The sequence below is a fragment of the Notolabrus celidotus genome, chromosome 24 (genome assembly GCF_009762535.1).
Source record: "Notolabrus celidotus isolate fNotCel1 chromosome 24, fNotCel1.pri, whole genome shotgun sequence".
Lineage (NCBI taxonomy): Eukaryota > Metazoa > Chordata > Actinopteri > Labriformes > Labridae > Notolabrus > Notolabrus celidotus.
The window spans coordinates 11822743-11838931 of record NC_048295.1 but is presented as its reverse complement, the minus strand read 5'-3'; the positions used below and the strand labels follow the sequence as shown (position 1 = coordinate 11838931).

General features: G+C 43.8%; 1 protein-coding gene across 2 annotated transcripts in view; it reads left to right on the top strand.

Annotated features, from left to right (window-relative positions):
• The window catches only part of LOC117808436 (gamma-aminobutyric acid receptor subunit beta-3-like), a 78846-nt gene extending 70822 nt beyond the window's left edge, over positions 1–8024 (top strand). The window contains exons 8-10 of one of the 2 annotated variants that reach the window (XM_034678189.1): positions 3141–3388; positions 3791–3859; positions 6376–8024. In XM_034678189.1, coding sequence (XP_034534080.1) covers positions 3141–3388; positions 3791–3859; positions 6376–6747 — 689 coding nt within the window. In that variant the 3' untranslated portion in view covers positions 6748–8024. The remainder of the gene's footprint in view (positions 1–3140; positions 3389–3790; positions 3860–6375) is intronic. The other variant, XM_034678190.1, reaches the window with a different exon arrangement.
• The last annotated feature ends 8165 nt before the right edge of the window (positions 8025–16189 follow it).

Here is a 16189-nt window from a genome sequence, read left to right as displayed (position 1 = left end):
TATAAGAAAAACTTCCTTTAACAGGCAGAAACCTCGTGCAGGACCAGACTCATGTTAGACAGCTAGGGATGGGTACCGAAGCCGGTACTTTTTTAGGTACTGACCGGTATTCCGTCGATACTACCCAGTACCTATTCACGTAAAATCAAATGGTACCATGTTTCCATGTTAGACGTTGAACATGTCAGGAAATAGAAGTAGCCACTGTAGAGACCACTCAGAGAATCAATAGACTCTGAAAATGTTAAATGAAACTGAGCAAACTGAAGTGATAAATGAGATCTCTTTTTATCAAAATATGTGCTTCACTGTGTCAAGTAACACTGTAGTCAAATGAATGGGAATTAATGGGAATCATCTGAGAAGTCACTGGAATTAATGGGAATCTATGGAAATTATCTGGGAATTTATGGGAAGTGATGGGAATGTATGGGAGTTAATGGGAATGTATTGGAACTAATGGGAATTTGTTGGAATTATCTGGGAATTTATGGGAACTAATTGGAATTTATGGGAATTAACTGGGAATTCATGGGAATTCATGGGAATTAATGGGAATTTATGGGAGTTAATGGGAATATATTGGAACTAATGGGAATTTGTGGGAATTTGTGGGAATTATCTGGGAATTTATGGGAACTAATTGGAATTTATGGGAATTCAAGACTGATCAGGTGGACGTCTCTGCTCTCAGCAGCCTCTCTGCATCTGCACGGGAGCGCGCCAAACAGAGCCTGCAGCTGACGGGCGCGCACCCACCGCGAGGCAGAACTGCAGGAGGATTAAGTTGAGACAGACTCTCTCGCTTCTGTTCATTTCATGTTGAAGTAATCTATATATTAAAACATTTGGATGTTGTTTTGATATATATTTGTTAAAGTTTGTTAAACAAATTAACATTTATTTCCACATAAACACGCACAAAAGTACCAAAAATTGGTACCATTGAGTAGAGGTACCGGGCATCGGTTCAAATGTGAAAGGTACCCATCCCTATAGACAGCCATCTGCCTCGGCCAAGTTGGGTCTGGAAAGAGGGATAGAGGAGAATAAGAGAGAGAGGGAGAGGTGATAGTGATGAGACGAGTAGAAGTAGCTGTTGCCGCTGGAGTCCAGTACGTCCGTATCAGCTGGAGTCTGGAACGTCCACAGCAGGAGGAACCTACGACAGCTCAGAGGAACCTACGAGACAAGGGAGCTCAGGGACTACAGAAAGGTCTATGGTTAGTAACAGGGAGAGTTAAAGGAAGTGATGAGGGGGTTTGGGGGTGAGACAGGATCCCAGTGTGTCAGTCTAAGCCTATAGCAGCATAACTAAGACCTGGTCCAAGCCTGATCCAGCTCTAACTATAAGCTTCGTCAAAAAGGAAAGTTTGAAGCCTACTCTTAAAAGTAGAGAGGGTGTCTGCTGGTATATGATTCCAAAGGAGAGGGGCCTGATAACTGAAGGTTCTACCTCCCATACTACTTTTAGAGACTTTAGGTACGACCAACAGGCCAAACAAATAATGTCTTCAGATACTGAAGGCGGCCCCTTTATGTCCATCTTACATTCTTGCATCCTGCTCTGTTTGTAAAAGCGTCTTGAGATAACGTTTGTTGTGGTTTGGTGCTATACAAATAAAGATTGATTGATTGATTGATAATAGCCTTTAGTTAGCTTACAAAAATTGACCAGACGTACCGGTTTAACGTTACCTGTCACAGCCCCATGTGTGCCCCAGGGTCCCATTAATTGTCTGAATAATGTACATATGCAGAGGATGTAACTCTATTGTCCTCAAAGAGCAATGAGGCATTCACATAATGGCATAATAATCAACCATCTCTTTGCCTTGCTAATCAATATGTACAAAGGAAATATCCCTTTTGCTGCTCAGTACTCCACTATGTTGATCAGCTTGTTTCTAAATATGTAAGGCTGGTTGTTGGTTCTGGTGGTTGTGAAGGGGGTTTGTCTCAGTCGATAAGAACGATGCCTCCTTCATATTCTCCATTCTGTGCCTGGAGTACCTGTTCTTGCTATATGTCACTTGGGTTGAGTGGGTGGAATCTCCAGGGAGAAGGTATGGCAGGGTTCTCTCGCAGAAAGCCCTGAAGGCAAACTTCTCCCGTTACTGATCTTAAATTGGAATTCCCAGACGGACATCTTTGAAGGGCCAAGAGAGTGAAATAACAGAGAGGAGAAGCACAAAGAGGAACAGAGCAAGAAGACCCAGAATATCTCTGACTTGAAAAATGATCTGAACTGAGTTGAACCGATAAGTCCTTTGTATAACTACAAATACTACCAGTAGAGACCCAAACCATTGTGGTCTCAGGTTATGAATATGCTCTAAGCTCTAAGCATGGCTGGATTGGCACTTGCTGTTCACCCTCTTTTCCCAGGAAGTTCATTTCTGGTTGGTAGAGTTACACTTACAGCCAAATTCCACCGGGTCCAGTCAATCTCCGATCCTTCACAGCACCGTATCTGATAGGTGTCTATTCTAGTCAATGTGTTAACTTCCACTGGATCATGATGAGCGGAGCTAGGCCTGGAGTCAACAGGTCAGAGGTTTTCAGAGGACCAGAAAGACAACATGGATGAGGAGAGGAGGAGGACAATCCTTGATTCAGGGATTACAGTGGGAAAACCTCGGTCACATGACTCCAGCTGTCCGGAGCCGGACTGTAGTGGATTAGAGACGGATCTGGGGGAAGTTTGTGTTAGAGCTAACCTTGGATGGTAATGGTAAATGGACTTGTACTTATATAGAGCTTTTCTAGTCTTTCTGACCACTCAAAGCGCTTTTACACTACTCGTCAAATTCACCCATTCATACCCATTCACTCACTGATGGTAGAGGCTGCTGTGTAGTAAGGGACCATCAGTGTTAGCTAATCTCATTCGTTCACATTCACACACCTCTGAACAACAGAGGGAGCAATTCGGGGTTCAGTGTCTTGCTCAAGGACACTTCAGCATGTGACTGCCGGGGCTGGGATCGAACCGCCAACCTTCTGATTGATAGACGACCGACTCTACCCACTGAGCCACACTGCAGTGCCAACCACCATCATCACCACCAGTGTCAGGCCTATAAGAACTCCAGCTTCGATTGCACTGACCACATTCTTCTGTCATCTTCTCCCCACAGGAATCACCACGGTGCTTACAATGACCACCATCAATACCCACTTGAGGGAGACACTGCCCAAGATCCCCTACGTCAAGGCCATCGACATGTACCTGATGGGCTGCTTCGTCATGGTCTTCCTGGCACTGCTGGAGTACGCCTTCGTCAACTACATCTTCTTCGGGAGAGGGCCTCAGATGCAAAAGAAGCTCGCGGAGAAGGCGGAAAAGGCCAACAACGAGAGGGCAGCCAAGTACGACGCCGCAAGGGTGAGTTGATTGGAAGACGGTCGAATGTTGGATGTTGCCGTTGCTGTGCTATTTTGAAGTATTCCCCATTTTTTCCCAATTGGATGGTGCCAGTGGTTTTTGGAATCAATGCTGAATCAAGTATGAATGTTATATAATATTTGGGTGACTCCACAGGAAGGAACAGCCCTGGAGAAAAGGCAATCTGAGTGGACAGATTCTTAAAGTCTTTAATTGTTGTTCCAACCACCATGAATGATTAAAAAGCAGTTGTTCTAAAACTTTGTTCTTTTGGCACCAAAGTGTTCTCTTTATCAAACTGTTATAAATTAATATCGTTCATCTCTTTCCATGGGACTTGTGTAGGACTCTGTTTTCAGGTTTTTGTCCCCTATATGTGGTTGAATATTTCCATCTCCTCAGGAGGCAGGTAGTAGGACCGCATCCCTAAAACGGTCCAATCAGGTTAAAGGTCTTCGCCACTCACGCTCGGTGAGTTGCTTGTCCAAGGGAGTCAACTTTGCCATCGCCATCGCCTGACATGGGTGTCTTTTTCTTTTCTCTTGCCGTAGCGCAAAAGTCTTCCCCCACCATCCATGGAATGAATCAAGCACCAACAGACATCCTCATGACATCACCATACTCTCAGGAGCATTCGTTTTGACTTTGACTCTTTCATTGCAGTTTGTTTTTCTACGTTGAAATGGTGCTCATGCTCTGGCTTGCATTGTGAAATTGATGTTTTCGGAGATGTTTCTCTTTCAGAGGTCACCGTGAGTGCATGCTTTCTGTGAATCTTTTCTCATTGGAACCATTAAAAGCCACATTTCTTGCAAAGCGATTTTAGAATTAGACGTTGAACATGTCAGGAAATAGAAGTAGCCACTGTCGAGAGCACTCAGAGAATCAATAGACTCTGAAAATGTTAAATGAAACTGAGGAAACTGAAATGATAAATGAGATCTCTTTTTATCAAAATATGTGCTTCACTGTGTCAAGTAACACTGTAGTCAAACTAATGGGAATTAATGGGAATCATCTGAGAAGTCATTGGAATTAATGGGAATCTATGGAAATTATCTGGGAATTTATGGAAAGTAATGGGAATGTATGGGATTAATTGGAATATATTGGAACTAATGGGAATTTGTGGGACGTATCTGGGAATGTATGGGAACTAATTGGAATTTATGGGAATTATCTGGGAATTAATGGGAATTAATGGGAATTTATGGGAGTTAATGGGAATATATTGGAACTAATGGGAATTTTTGGGAATTATCTAGGAATTTGTGGGAATTAACTGGGAATTCTAGGAATTAATGGGAATTCATTGAAATCAATGGGAATAATCTGGGAAGTAATGGGAATATATTGGAACTAATGGGAATATGTGGGAATTTATGGGAACTAATTGGAATTTATGGGAATTAACTGGAAATGTATGGGAATTAATGGGAATTCATTGAAATTAATGGGAATTATCTGGGAATTTATGGGAATGAATGGGAATTTATGGGAGTTAATGGGAATATATTGGAACTAATGGGAATTTATGGGAATTATCTGGGAATTTATGGGAACTAATTGGAATTCATGGGAATTATCTGGGAAATTATGGGAATTTATGGGAATTGAGGGTGATTAAATGGAAAGGTATCATATCCAAGCATAAATATTTGTTTTGTTATAAGCAGACATCCATCCAAAATAATACAATTAAAACAGATTTGTTTTTGTTTTGTTTTTAAGTAACTTTACAATCCATATGTAAGGTTAACAACATGATATATGCAAAAATAATAACAATAAAAATAGTCATAATAAACAAAATACAAATAAAATAAATGAAAAATAAAAAAGAGGAAATGCTGTCATGATATCTTAATGAGGAAACACTGGAGGAAACAAGATGTTAAAACACAGGAAAGTAAACTCAGGAAAATTAAATAAATTAACAAGATAATAAAACACTAAAAGATTAAACCAGTAAAAGAAACTTAGATGTTATACTAAGAGTAAATACAGCAAAGTAAGGCAGAATAAAATATTAAAATGCTGAGAGGTAATCTGTAAAATCCATAAGGTGATACAATCAAATTAATAACTAATACAAAATGAAATAATACAAAATAAATTAAAGAAAATAAAATTTTAAAAAAATTAACCGAGTTATAATATAAATGTGTGTGTAATAATTTAAAATAAGACAGTATATTCTTGAAAAAGTGACTAAAATTTGAACTAGAGAATAAATAAATAAAGTGAGATGGAATAAGACTATTATAAGAACAAGCTAACATCTGCAATGTAGTTTGCAGTCTAGCTTAAAAAGACAAAATAATAATATTTCAAATATTAAAATGATGTGCCTTTAAAAGTAGGAAATGTGGGGCTTACACTGCTCCATCTGCATGAGTGGTGTCCACTGCTGTTGGATTGCTGTGTGCCATGAACATCACAGGCATGGGGTATCGTCTGCTGATAGGACGTGATGGCCTCACTCTTATAAAGCTTTCTGAAGGCAGGTCTTTTGGTGTGAGTCAGATTGCATTGCACTGTCTTTCTACCTCACGTCGCCATCTTTAATCTCTGTGATCATTCATCAATCAAAAGAGGGGATTGATCTCTGACACGTCTTTGATTGTTTAATGGAAACTCTACATGTGTTTTGGTGTTATTTGTCACAGTTTGCATCTATAATGAATGACTTGCTGTTGATTTTAAATTTGTGGTGATCGTTGTATTGTGTCTTTGTTGATGTTTTGCATCTCAGTGTGTCAATTTGTGTTTATTCTTTGTATCTTTGATTGTTTCTTGATGCATCCTTTTGGTCTTGTTGTTTTTTGGGTCCCTAAAAGACTTCTCTGTAATCCTTCCACGCTGACATTCATGGTTTTAAAAACACCATGAATGTAGAAATAGTGCCTTAAATCTGTCCCAATGAGCTGTTCCAGTTATTCCCAAACACATTGTTAAGTACTTTTCTCATTTCCTCCCTCCACCAGGCGGAACAACCCGGCCACGGGAACATCCTTCTAACCACCCTGGAGATCCACAACGAAGTGGCGGGCGGTGAGATCACCACCAGCGTGGCAGACATTAGGAACTCTCAGTCCATGGTGCAGTTGGATAGCACGGCCTCAACGCATATCCAGTACCGTAAGCAGAGTGGCGGCATCGGCCCGCGTTCCGCCAGCCGCCACTCTCTGGACCGGGCCGCTCAGATGAAACGCAGCCGTCTGCGAAGGCGATCGTCCCAGCTTAAAATTAAAATCCCAGACCTGACGGATGTAAACGCCATCGACCGCTGGTCGAGGATCATCTTCCCTTCTGTTTTCTCACTGTTCAACCTCATTTACTGGCTTTACTATGTCTGATTGGACTGTTTCGTTCAGATGTTTGTTGTTGTTTGTCTGTTTATTTCTTTTTATCATGTTGTTCCTTTTCTTCCTTTTTTTCTGTTGCTTTTCTACGTGATGGAATCTGTCAAGTTAAAGACTGGAACACTTCAAACCAACAAAAAAAAGACTACTGAGTTTCGGACCAAGTACTCCGCACAATTGCTTTTATATTTGCAGTCTTTGAACCCTTAGTTCCAAGGTGTTTTTATTTTATAACGTATGTACTGTAATCGGGACTTGTGACATCATTTCCCAACATTTCCCCCTGTGAGTGATTTGTAAATAGAGAGATACAAAGCCAGCAGTTGAATAAATAATGGAGCATTTGCAAAAAAGAAAAAAAAAAAAAAGCACAGTTATAACAAGATTTTTCTAAAGTCAAGAAATACAGAAACTTTGTACTACACCCAAGTTGAGATAAGTGACGGCATTTCCTAGAAGTCAATGAAACACCCATGTATGTTTGACTGGTACCCTATGCACTCTTAATGCATGTCATGATCAACTGTAGTGGACAACAACAAAAAAAGACTTTTGCCTTTGGAATGTTAATATTTTACAAACTTCTTTATAACATTGATAGCATTGATTTAGAAGCCGATACCCAACTTCAATAACTCTAAAGTGAGGACTCGTCCTCGGATCAGGATTGTGACTCAGGTTCTGGATCTTTTTCCTATTGGGCATCTCTCAAGGGGACTCCCTTTTTTTTTGGGTAATTTGATAAGTAAAAAACGAAAGCACAATATCGAACAAACTGCCATTTTTCACTTCTACCTTCTTGCAACAGCGCTCCAAGTGATAGCATGACAGAATTGCACTCAAATTAACAAACTTCCTCGAAAGAAACTGTTTAACTGACTTTAATTTAAAGCACTGCCAAGGGCCGTTTGGGCGTCAATACTCAATTTATGAAATACGATGATATTTTTGTACTTTGTGTCTTCAGGTATTCATTTGATTCCCTAACCTGTCTTGTATTTTTCGTTCTTTCTCGACACTTTGATGAGTGGAGGGATGACCCATATTTTTGTACATAAGTACATAGGTGTGTATATACATAAATGTATATATATTCTGTGTGTACGACCCAAAATGAAAATGATCAATTATTGAGCATTTTGTGATTGTTAACTGACAATAACTGTCAGAATATTTATCCAGAAAAAAAAATTCAACTTCATAGCCGACAGGTCAGATCCAACATTTAGCTCTCTGAATACATGTCTTCAATCATCAACCCTTGTGACGTCTCATTTGAACATTAGAAGCCCTGTATGAAAAGCCATACAGCAACAGGTGATGGAAATGGATATCATTGATTCCGCGGACAGACTCGGATGAACAGTCTGTCCACTAATAAGCACATACTAGCACTGAATGTATCAGATCCATTCTTCAGGGAGAGGATAATGAGCCATGGTCATCATTTCCCCATCAGAATGTAACATTCTCAAGTCGCGCCGAAACACGGGGAGGGCGTTTCTGTTTTTTGGAGTGTGTGCATGTGCATGTGTGTGTGAGAGGAGTAAAGCTTGGTGGGTAAGGCCATTCATTTTCCGCGCCCGCTCACTCGCTCGCCCGTCCAACGATTGGACAAATGTCATCATATATTAGTTTGGTGGGTAAAAATAGCTCTCCTGGTGTACTCTTGATAAACGGTGCCATTCCAATGAAGGTCGCACAGCAATCAGCCGGCTACAACTCACGGGCAATGATGTAAATCTGAAGCATTCTTGTTCCCTTCACAAAGATACGGACCATAGACTGTATATATAATGGACAGCGTCACTCCACTTTTTCCCATTGTATGGTTTTGAAGCCAAAATATCACGTTCCAGAACACCTGACATCTTGTACATTTTTGAAACCGCCTACTATTCTAGCAGTACGGACTGATTTGGGCAAAATTCAGTATGTAGTATGTGAACAAGAGCAAAATCTGCAGTATGCCAGAACTCCCTGGATGTGTACTGATTCAGGAAAATTTCACAGTATAGGACCAGTTTCCCACAATGCACAGTGCTAACGTTCTGCTTCTTCTTTTTTCCATATATGACGGCGGCACTCAGGTTTTATGTGCTGTGAAAATTATTAAATTCCATATAAACCAATTTTTTTTTCTTTTTAAATTCAATTTTTTGGCCTTTTTGACAGCTGAAGAGAATTGTGGGGAGTGGAGGGTGGGGGAAGACATGCAGGAAATGGTCGACCAGCTGGGAATTGAACCTGTGACCCCTGCAACGAGGACTGTAGCCTCTGTATGTGGGGCGCTTAGACCGCTAGGCCACCGAAACTGGAAATCCAACTGACCCAGCATCCTGCAGACCAGATCCAACAAAACAGCCATACTACATACTAAATTCAAACGCAAACCGGATTTAAAACCCAGTTTTTCAACCTCTAATAACTTACAAAAAAAGAGGCCTTGAACACAAAACAGTCATATAATAACTACATATCACCACAGCATACAGATGTGAGAAACATTCGTATGACGTGTATTTCTCTTGTAAAGTTTGACCGCAGCCCCATTCAAATGAATGGGGGAGAAGGAGTTTTTGACCTATACTGCAGCCAGCCACTAGGGGGAGCAGTTTTTGTGGCACTTCGACGTCCATTATATATACAGTCTATGGATACAACACACGTGTAAAAAAGATACTCTCAGAGATGGGATCAATTGAACTCTGAATTAAATCCTGTAAAGTTTTACGTGTACAGATTGATGATATATGTCTAAGAACTGAATGTATTGTACTTGGATTGTTTCCGCACAAATGCAATTCTCCCCACGGACACGGGATTGACCTCAACCCTGATTAATTAGGGCTCAAGATGATTCCACATTCAAGTGACGCCAAGTTGTCTTTGCTGGTTTCTTGTCCTGTTTTCTACTGTGTAGAGGGGAGTCACACTGCACAAGGACCTGGGTTCAAGAAAGAAGAAGCTAGGTGATAACACCAATGTATAAAAGAAGTCAAAACATCCTGCTAAAGGGTGTGTTCAGAGAATTTGCAGCCAAATTTGGCTTTCATATGGCTTGTTTTCCCCCATGTGAGCAGTATGTTAGCTAGAAATGCTACATGTACGGGAGTGTTTTTAGCCCCTTTTACATTGTGATTCTGCAACAGCCCTGTGCAAAGCTCTGCCTTTTCATGTTTACACTGATTCAACGGCACACGATGGTTACGACGCACACCTACAAATCCACCTTTGCTAGCAGTTGCTTGGCGTTCTGTTTGAACACACTTGGACAAGAGGATGTCTTGACTTTGTCTTTGGGCACAAAGCTGTGTTTTGTGATCTCATGCATTCAAGATAGAGCAGTGTGTAAGGGGCGTGTCCACGAAGGTGTTTCGTGGTGCTGGCGGCGCCCACAACCTCGATTACAGAGCGTTTATTTGCAGCGTTTACTGTTGCTAGCTTACGAACGTGATCCCACGGCGCTTCTCCTTCCCTTAAGACTGGTTTATACTTCTGCATCGACCCTACACTTGTGCGTCGCTGTGTCCATGTCTCGCAGCAATACTCCACCAAAACACTAGAGGGCAGAGGGCTATGTAGGCTTACGCAGAGCCAGGTGCATAGGCTACACTGTGGGTTCGACGCAGAAGTATAAACCAGGCTTTAGTAGTGAGCGTTACAGTTTTTTTTAAATTAAATCTTTTGGGACATCATTATTTATAGAGGAGAGGACAGCGGATGGTTAGGGTCAGGGTAAGGGGGTTAGGGTAAGGGTGGTTAGGGTTAGGGTTGGTGGCTGGCATCGAAACCCAGGCCGTCCACTATAAGGGTTAGGGTTAGGGTTAGGGGGGTTAGAGGAGGGTTAGGGTTTGGGGGGTTAGGGTTAGTGGCGTGGATCGAACCTGGGCCGTCCGCTATATGGGTTAGGGTCAGGGGTTAGGGGTTAGGGTTGGGGGGGTTAGGGTTAGGGGGTTAGGGTTAGGGTGGTTAGGGTTAGGGTTAGTGGCCGGGATCGAAACCTGGGCCGTCCACTATAAGGGTTAGGGTTAGGGGGGTTAGAGGAGGGTAAGGGTTAGGGTTTGGGGGGTTAGGGTTAGTGGCTGGGATCGAACCTGGGCCGTCCGCTATATGGGTTAGGGTCAGGGGTTAGGGGTTAGGGTTGGGGGGGTTAGGGTTAGGGGGTTAGAGTTAGGGTTAGGGTGGTTAGGGTTAGGGTTGGTGGCTGGCATCGAAACCTGGGTCGTCCACTATAAGGGTTAGGGTTAGGGGGGTTAGAGGAGGGTAAGGGTTAGGGTTTGGGGGGTTAGGGTTAGTGGCTGGGATCGAACCTGGGCCGTCCGCTATATGGGTTAGGGTCAGGGGTTAGGGGTTAGGGTTGGGGGGGTTAGGGTTAGGGGGTTAGGGTTAGTGGCTGGGATCGAAACCTGGGCAGTCCGCTATATGGGTTAGGGTTAGAGGGGTTAGGGTTGGGGGGGTTATGGTTAGAGGGTTAGGGTCAGGGTTAGTGGCTGGGATCGAACCTGGGCCGTCCGCTATATGGGTTAGGTTCAGGGGTTAGGGGGTTAGGGTTAGTTGCTGGGATCGAAACCTGGGCAGTCAGCTATATGGGTTAGGGTTAGAGGGGTTAGGGGGTTAGGGTTGGGGGGGTTAGGGTTAGGGTTAGGGTTAGTGGCTGGGATCGAAACCTGAGCAGTCCGCTATATGGGTTAGGGTTAGAGGGGTTAGGGTTAGAGGGTTTAGGGTTAGAGGGGTTAGGGTTGGGGGGGTTAGGGTTAGGGAGTTAGGGTCAGGGTTAGTGGATGGGATCGAAACCTGTCCGTTGGGTGCCCAACTCAACCGTTAGTCTAAGTCTTCTTGATTCTGATTGGACATTGATGTGCGCTGCAGTGTGCTGATGGCACTGAGCTCTGTAAACGCTGAATAGATTATAGGCGCGGCCAGCCCAAAAAAACAGCCTTCGTGGACACGCCCCCTAAGTCCATGACCCAGTTTGTCCAAAGACGCTCCATGCTGCTTCAGTGTTGTGTAAATACGATAGTCAGACTGATAATAGAACACTGAAGCTTGAACTGTTCCAGTTCTGCAGCACAAGTTCAAGAACATCCTGGCTTCTTGGTTTTGCTTTGTTTGAAACGACTCATTCGATGAGGTTTAAGACTTTAAAGACAGGTTTTTCCGTTTGGTCATCGTATGATCTTTTTCTTTCCACACTCATGAGTGTAGTTTAAAAGAATCTATAACAAACTCTAGATTATTGCTTATCATGCATGCGACTCCGATTCATAACTTGGGAAGATTTAAAAAAAAAAAAAAAAAAGATATATTTTGCAAACTCACTTAGAGCTGCCAACTGCTCATTTTAGAATGACATTATGCCATGTAAGCCTACATAGAGAAAAGAAACAAAAAAAGTCATCAAAGACTTCAGGTGTTGTATGGCCTTGGTCCCATAATGGAATGTGAAATGTTCTGTGCTGCCACAAAATGTATTTAGGCTTAGATTTATACTGTATATCTGTATGTTTCTCTTCCTTTTTCAATAGATTATCATGTTAAAACATCAAATAAATTATATACATTGTACCTGTGTATTTGGTATTGCGAGCTTGCATGACACTCCATAAAGAATCTGCATTATACTGTACATGTACAGCCGATGACTCAATGAACTGCAATTTTCAAAAACCCAATAAATCACACGAGACATGTAAAGAAAGCTTGAAGAGTTTTGTACATATTGCAAGAAGTGTTGGGGACCCTCCTGATCCAGTGCAGCTACTCAGAGACACTCAAAGGACTCTTTAGCCCTGTTTCCACCAAGAGGTTCAGTTCGGTTTGTCTTGGTACGGCACGCATTTGGTGGCGTTTCCATTGACTAAAAACCGGCACAGGTCCCCAACTTACTTAGCCGTACCGTCCCACTTTTTGGTACCCTTCTGTTAGGGTGCCAGACATACCGATCCGACCCCAGAAGGTGGAGCTAGAAACAGGATCAGGCGTCACCGATCTGACCCGTACCAAACTGTACTGATTCATACCAGACCACTTGGTGGAAACGAGCCATTTATGATACGTGGAAACACCCGTTCTGTTCTTCCTGTATATAGTGGATTCAATGAATGTGTGCCTGAGTGTTGGTGAAGCAGATCCCTGGATTAATAAAGACTTGAAGATAAAGACACTGAGGTAGAGCTGATTATTGGACAACGAACCATACATACATTTAGTTCTAACTGCTGTAACTATCACTACTTCTTTAACTAATGATGATGATTATGAACAGAGACCCAACACCAAGACAGGGTAAGACTCAGTCTGACCCCACCTTAATCCACCATGAGCATTGCACCTCACAGTATTTAGCTAGTTACAGCGGCAAGGACAAACTTCCTTTAACAGGCAGAAACCTCGAGCAGAACCAGACTCATGTTAGACAGCCATCTGCTGAGACCGAGTTGGGTCTGGAAAGAGGGATAGAGGAGAATAAGAGAGAGGGAGCGGTGATAGTGATGAGACGAGTAGTAGTAGCTGTTGCCGCTGGAGTCCAGCAAGTCCGTATCAGCTGGAGTCTGGAACGTCCATAGCAGAAAGAAGAAGAAAGGTACTTTATTGATCCCCAGGGGGGAAATTCAATTTTTTCACTCATGCTATTTTGGACATGCTACACATACAGTTTTTTTTTGGTATATACATACAAATGCACACACATGCAGTGAACATGATTAGGGAGAGATGTCAGAGTGAGGATACTGCCGTCAACCAGCGCACCCAGAGCAGTTTCGATGCCTTGCTCAAGGGCACCTCGGCAGTGTCCAGGTGCCTCTCCAGCCACCAGTCCACTTGCCAAACTTCATCCATACTGGGACTCGAACTGGCGACCCTTCGGTTCCCAAGCCAGGTCCCTATGGACTGAGCTACTGCCGCCACCCTCACAGCAGGAGGAACCTATGAGCAGGAGGAACCTACGAGACAAGGGAGCTCAGGGACTCCAGAAAGGTCTATGGCCACCCCCTAATCCCACTGGCAGGACTTGTTAAAATTGGAAAACTGCACTTTTGATCAATCAATCAATCTTGGGATCGCAGTAAGCCAGTTCCCCTGGCAGTCTAAGCCTATAGCAGCATAACTAAGAGCTGGTCCAAGCCTGATCCAGCTCTGAATGTGGATCCACATTTGTCCATGAATCTAGTTGGGGGTTTCGGTGCCTTGCTCAAGGGCACCTCGGCAGTGTCCAGGTGCCTCTCCAGCCACCAGTCCACTTGCCAAACTTCGTCCATACTGGGATTCGTACCGGCGACCCTTCGGTTCCCAAGCCCAAGTCCCTATGGGCTACTGCCGCCCCCCTCACAGGAGGAGGAACCTACGAGCAGGAGGAACCTACGAGACAAGGGAGCTCAGGGACTCCAGAAAGGTCTATGGCCACCCTCTAATCCCACTGGCAGGACTTGTTAAAATTGGAAAACTGCACTTTTCATCAATCAATCAATCTTGGGATCGCATTAAGCCAGTTCCCCAGGCAGTCTAAGCCTATAGCAGCATAACTAAAAGCTGGTCCCAGCCTGATTCAGCTCTGAATGTGGATCCACATTTGTCCATGAATCTAGTTGGGGGTTTCGGTGCCTTGCTCAAGGGCACCTCGGCAGTGCCCAGGTGACTCTCCAGCCGCCAGTCCACTTGCCAAACTTCGTCCATGCTGGGATTCGAACCGGCGACCCTTCGGTTCCCAAGCCAAGTCCCTATGGACTGAGCTACTGCCGCCCCCCTCACAGGAGGAGGAACCTACGAGCAGGAGGAACCTACGAGACAAGGGAGCTCAGGGACTCCAGAAAGGTCTATGGCCACCCCCTAATCCCACTGGCAGGACTTGCTAAAATTAGAAAACTGCACTTTTGATCAATCAATCAATCTTGGGATCGCATTAAGCCAGTTCCCCAGGCAGTCTAAGCCTATAGCAGCATAACTAAAAGCTGGTCCAAACCTGATCCAGCTCTGAATGTGGATCCACATTTGTCCATGAATCTAGTTGGGGGTTTCAGTGCCTTGCTCAAGGGCACATCGGCAGTGCCCAGGTGCCTCTCCAGCCACCAGTCCACTTGCCAAACTTCGTCCATACTGGGACTAGAACTGGCGACCCTTCGGTTCCCAAGTCAAGTCCCTATGGACTGAACTACTGCCGCCCCCCTCACAGGAGGAGGAACCTACAAGCAGGAGGAACCTACGAGACAAGGGAGCTCAGGGACTCCAGAAAGGTCTATGGCCACACCCCTAATCCCACTGGCAGGACTTGCTAAAATTGGAAAACTGCACTTTTCATCAATCAATCAATCTTGGGATCGCATTAAGCCAGTTCCCCTGGCAGTCTAAGCCTATAGCAGCATAACTAAGAGCTGGTCCCAGCCTGATTCAGCTCTGAATGTGGATCCACATTTGTCCATGAATCTAGTTGGGGGTTTCGGTGCCTTGCTCAAGGGCACCTCGGCAGTGCCCAGGTGCCTCTCCAGCCACCAGTCCACTTGCCAAACTTCGTCCATACTGGGATTCGAACCGGCGACCCTTCGGTTCCCAAGCCCAAGTCCCTATGGGCTACTGCCGCCCCCCTCACAGCAGGAGGAACCTACGAGCAGGAGGAACCTACGAGACAAGGGAGATCAGGGACTCCAGAAAGGTCTATGGCCACCCCCTAATCCCACTGGCAGGACTTGTTAAAATTGGAAAACTGCACTTTTCATCAATCATTCAATCTTGGGATCGCATTAAGCCAGTTCCCCTGGCAGTCTAAGCCTATAGCAGCATAACTAAGAGCTGGTCCAAGCCTGATCCAGCTCTGAATGTGGATCCACATTTGTCCATGAATCTAGTCCTGTTTTCCTCTTCCACGGACTCAGACAGAGAGGCGAGTAGAGGAGGCTCCACGAAGAAGAATCAACTGTGTATTTACAAAGAGTGTTTCCTGCTAAGGCTAATGATTATAACGAGGCCATTATAAGGGGGTCAAAGCCACCACAGGGACTTAGAACGAGCTAATTCTGGTTTCATCATCACTCATCAGCTCATTTACACAGGAAGTGATAAATAATAAGGTGTTCTGATGTAACCGTGGATCTTCAGCTCGTCCAGGTTTGTTCTATCGAAGTTCTGAGGGATGCTCAGCAAGGCAAAGACTGCATGTCCATGTGCACTGTATCTGTATATGTTGAGGATATGCTAATACTGCATATATCATCATCAAACTTTCATGTTTTAGCATGCTAACGATGTGGCCAACCCTGCTATTATACAGGCATAGTATTTAGGCATTTATTTAGGCATAGAAACACAACCTGGTCTTGTAGATTTGTCTTTATGGTCTCCATTTTTAACATAAACAATTGACTTATTCTAAGCACCTAAGTTATGTTGAAGTCCCTGCTAGCACGAATGCTATACAGCTGTATTGCCAATAACAGCTGAG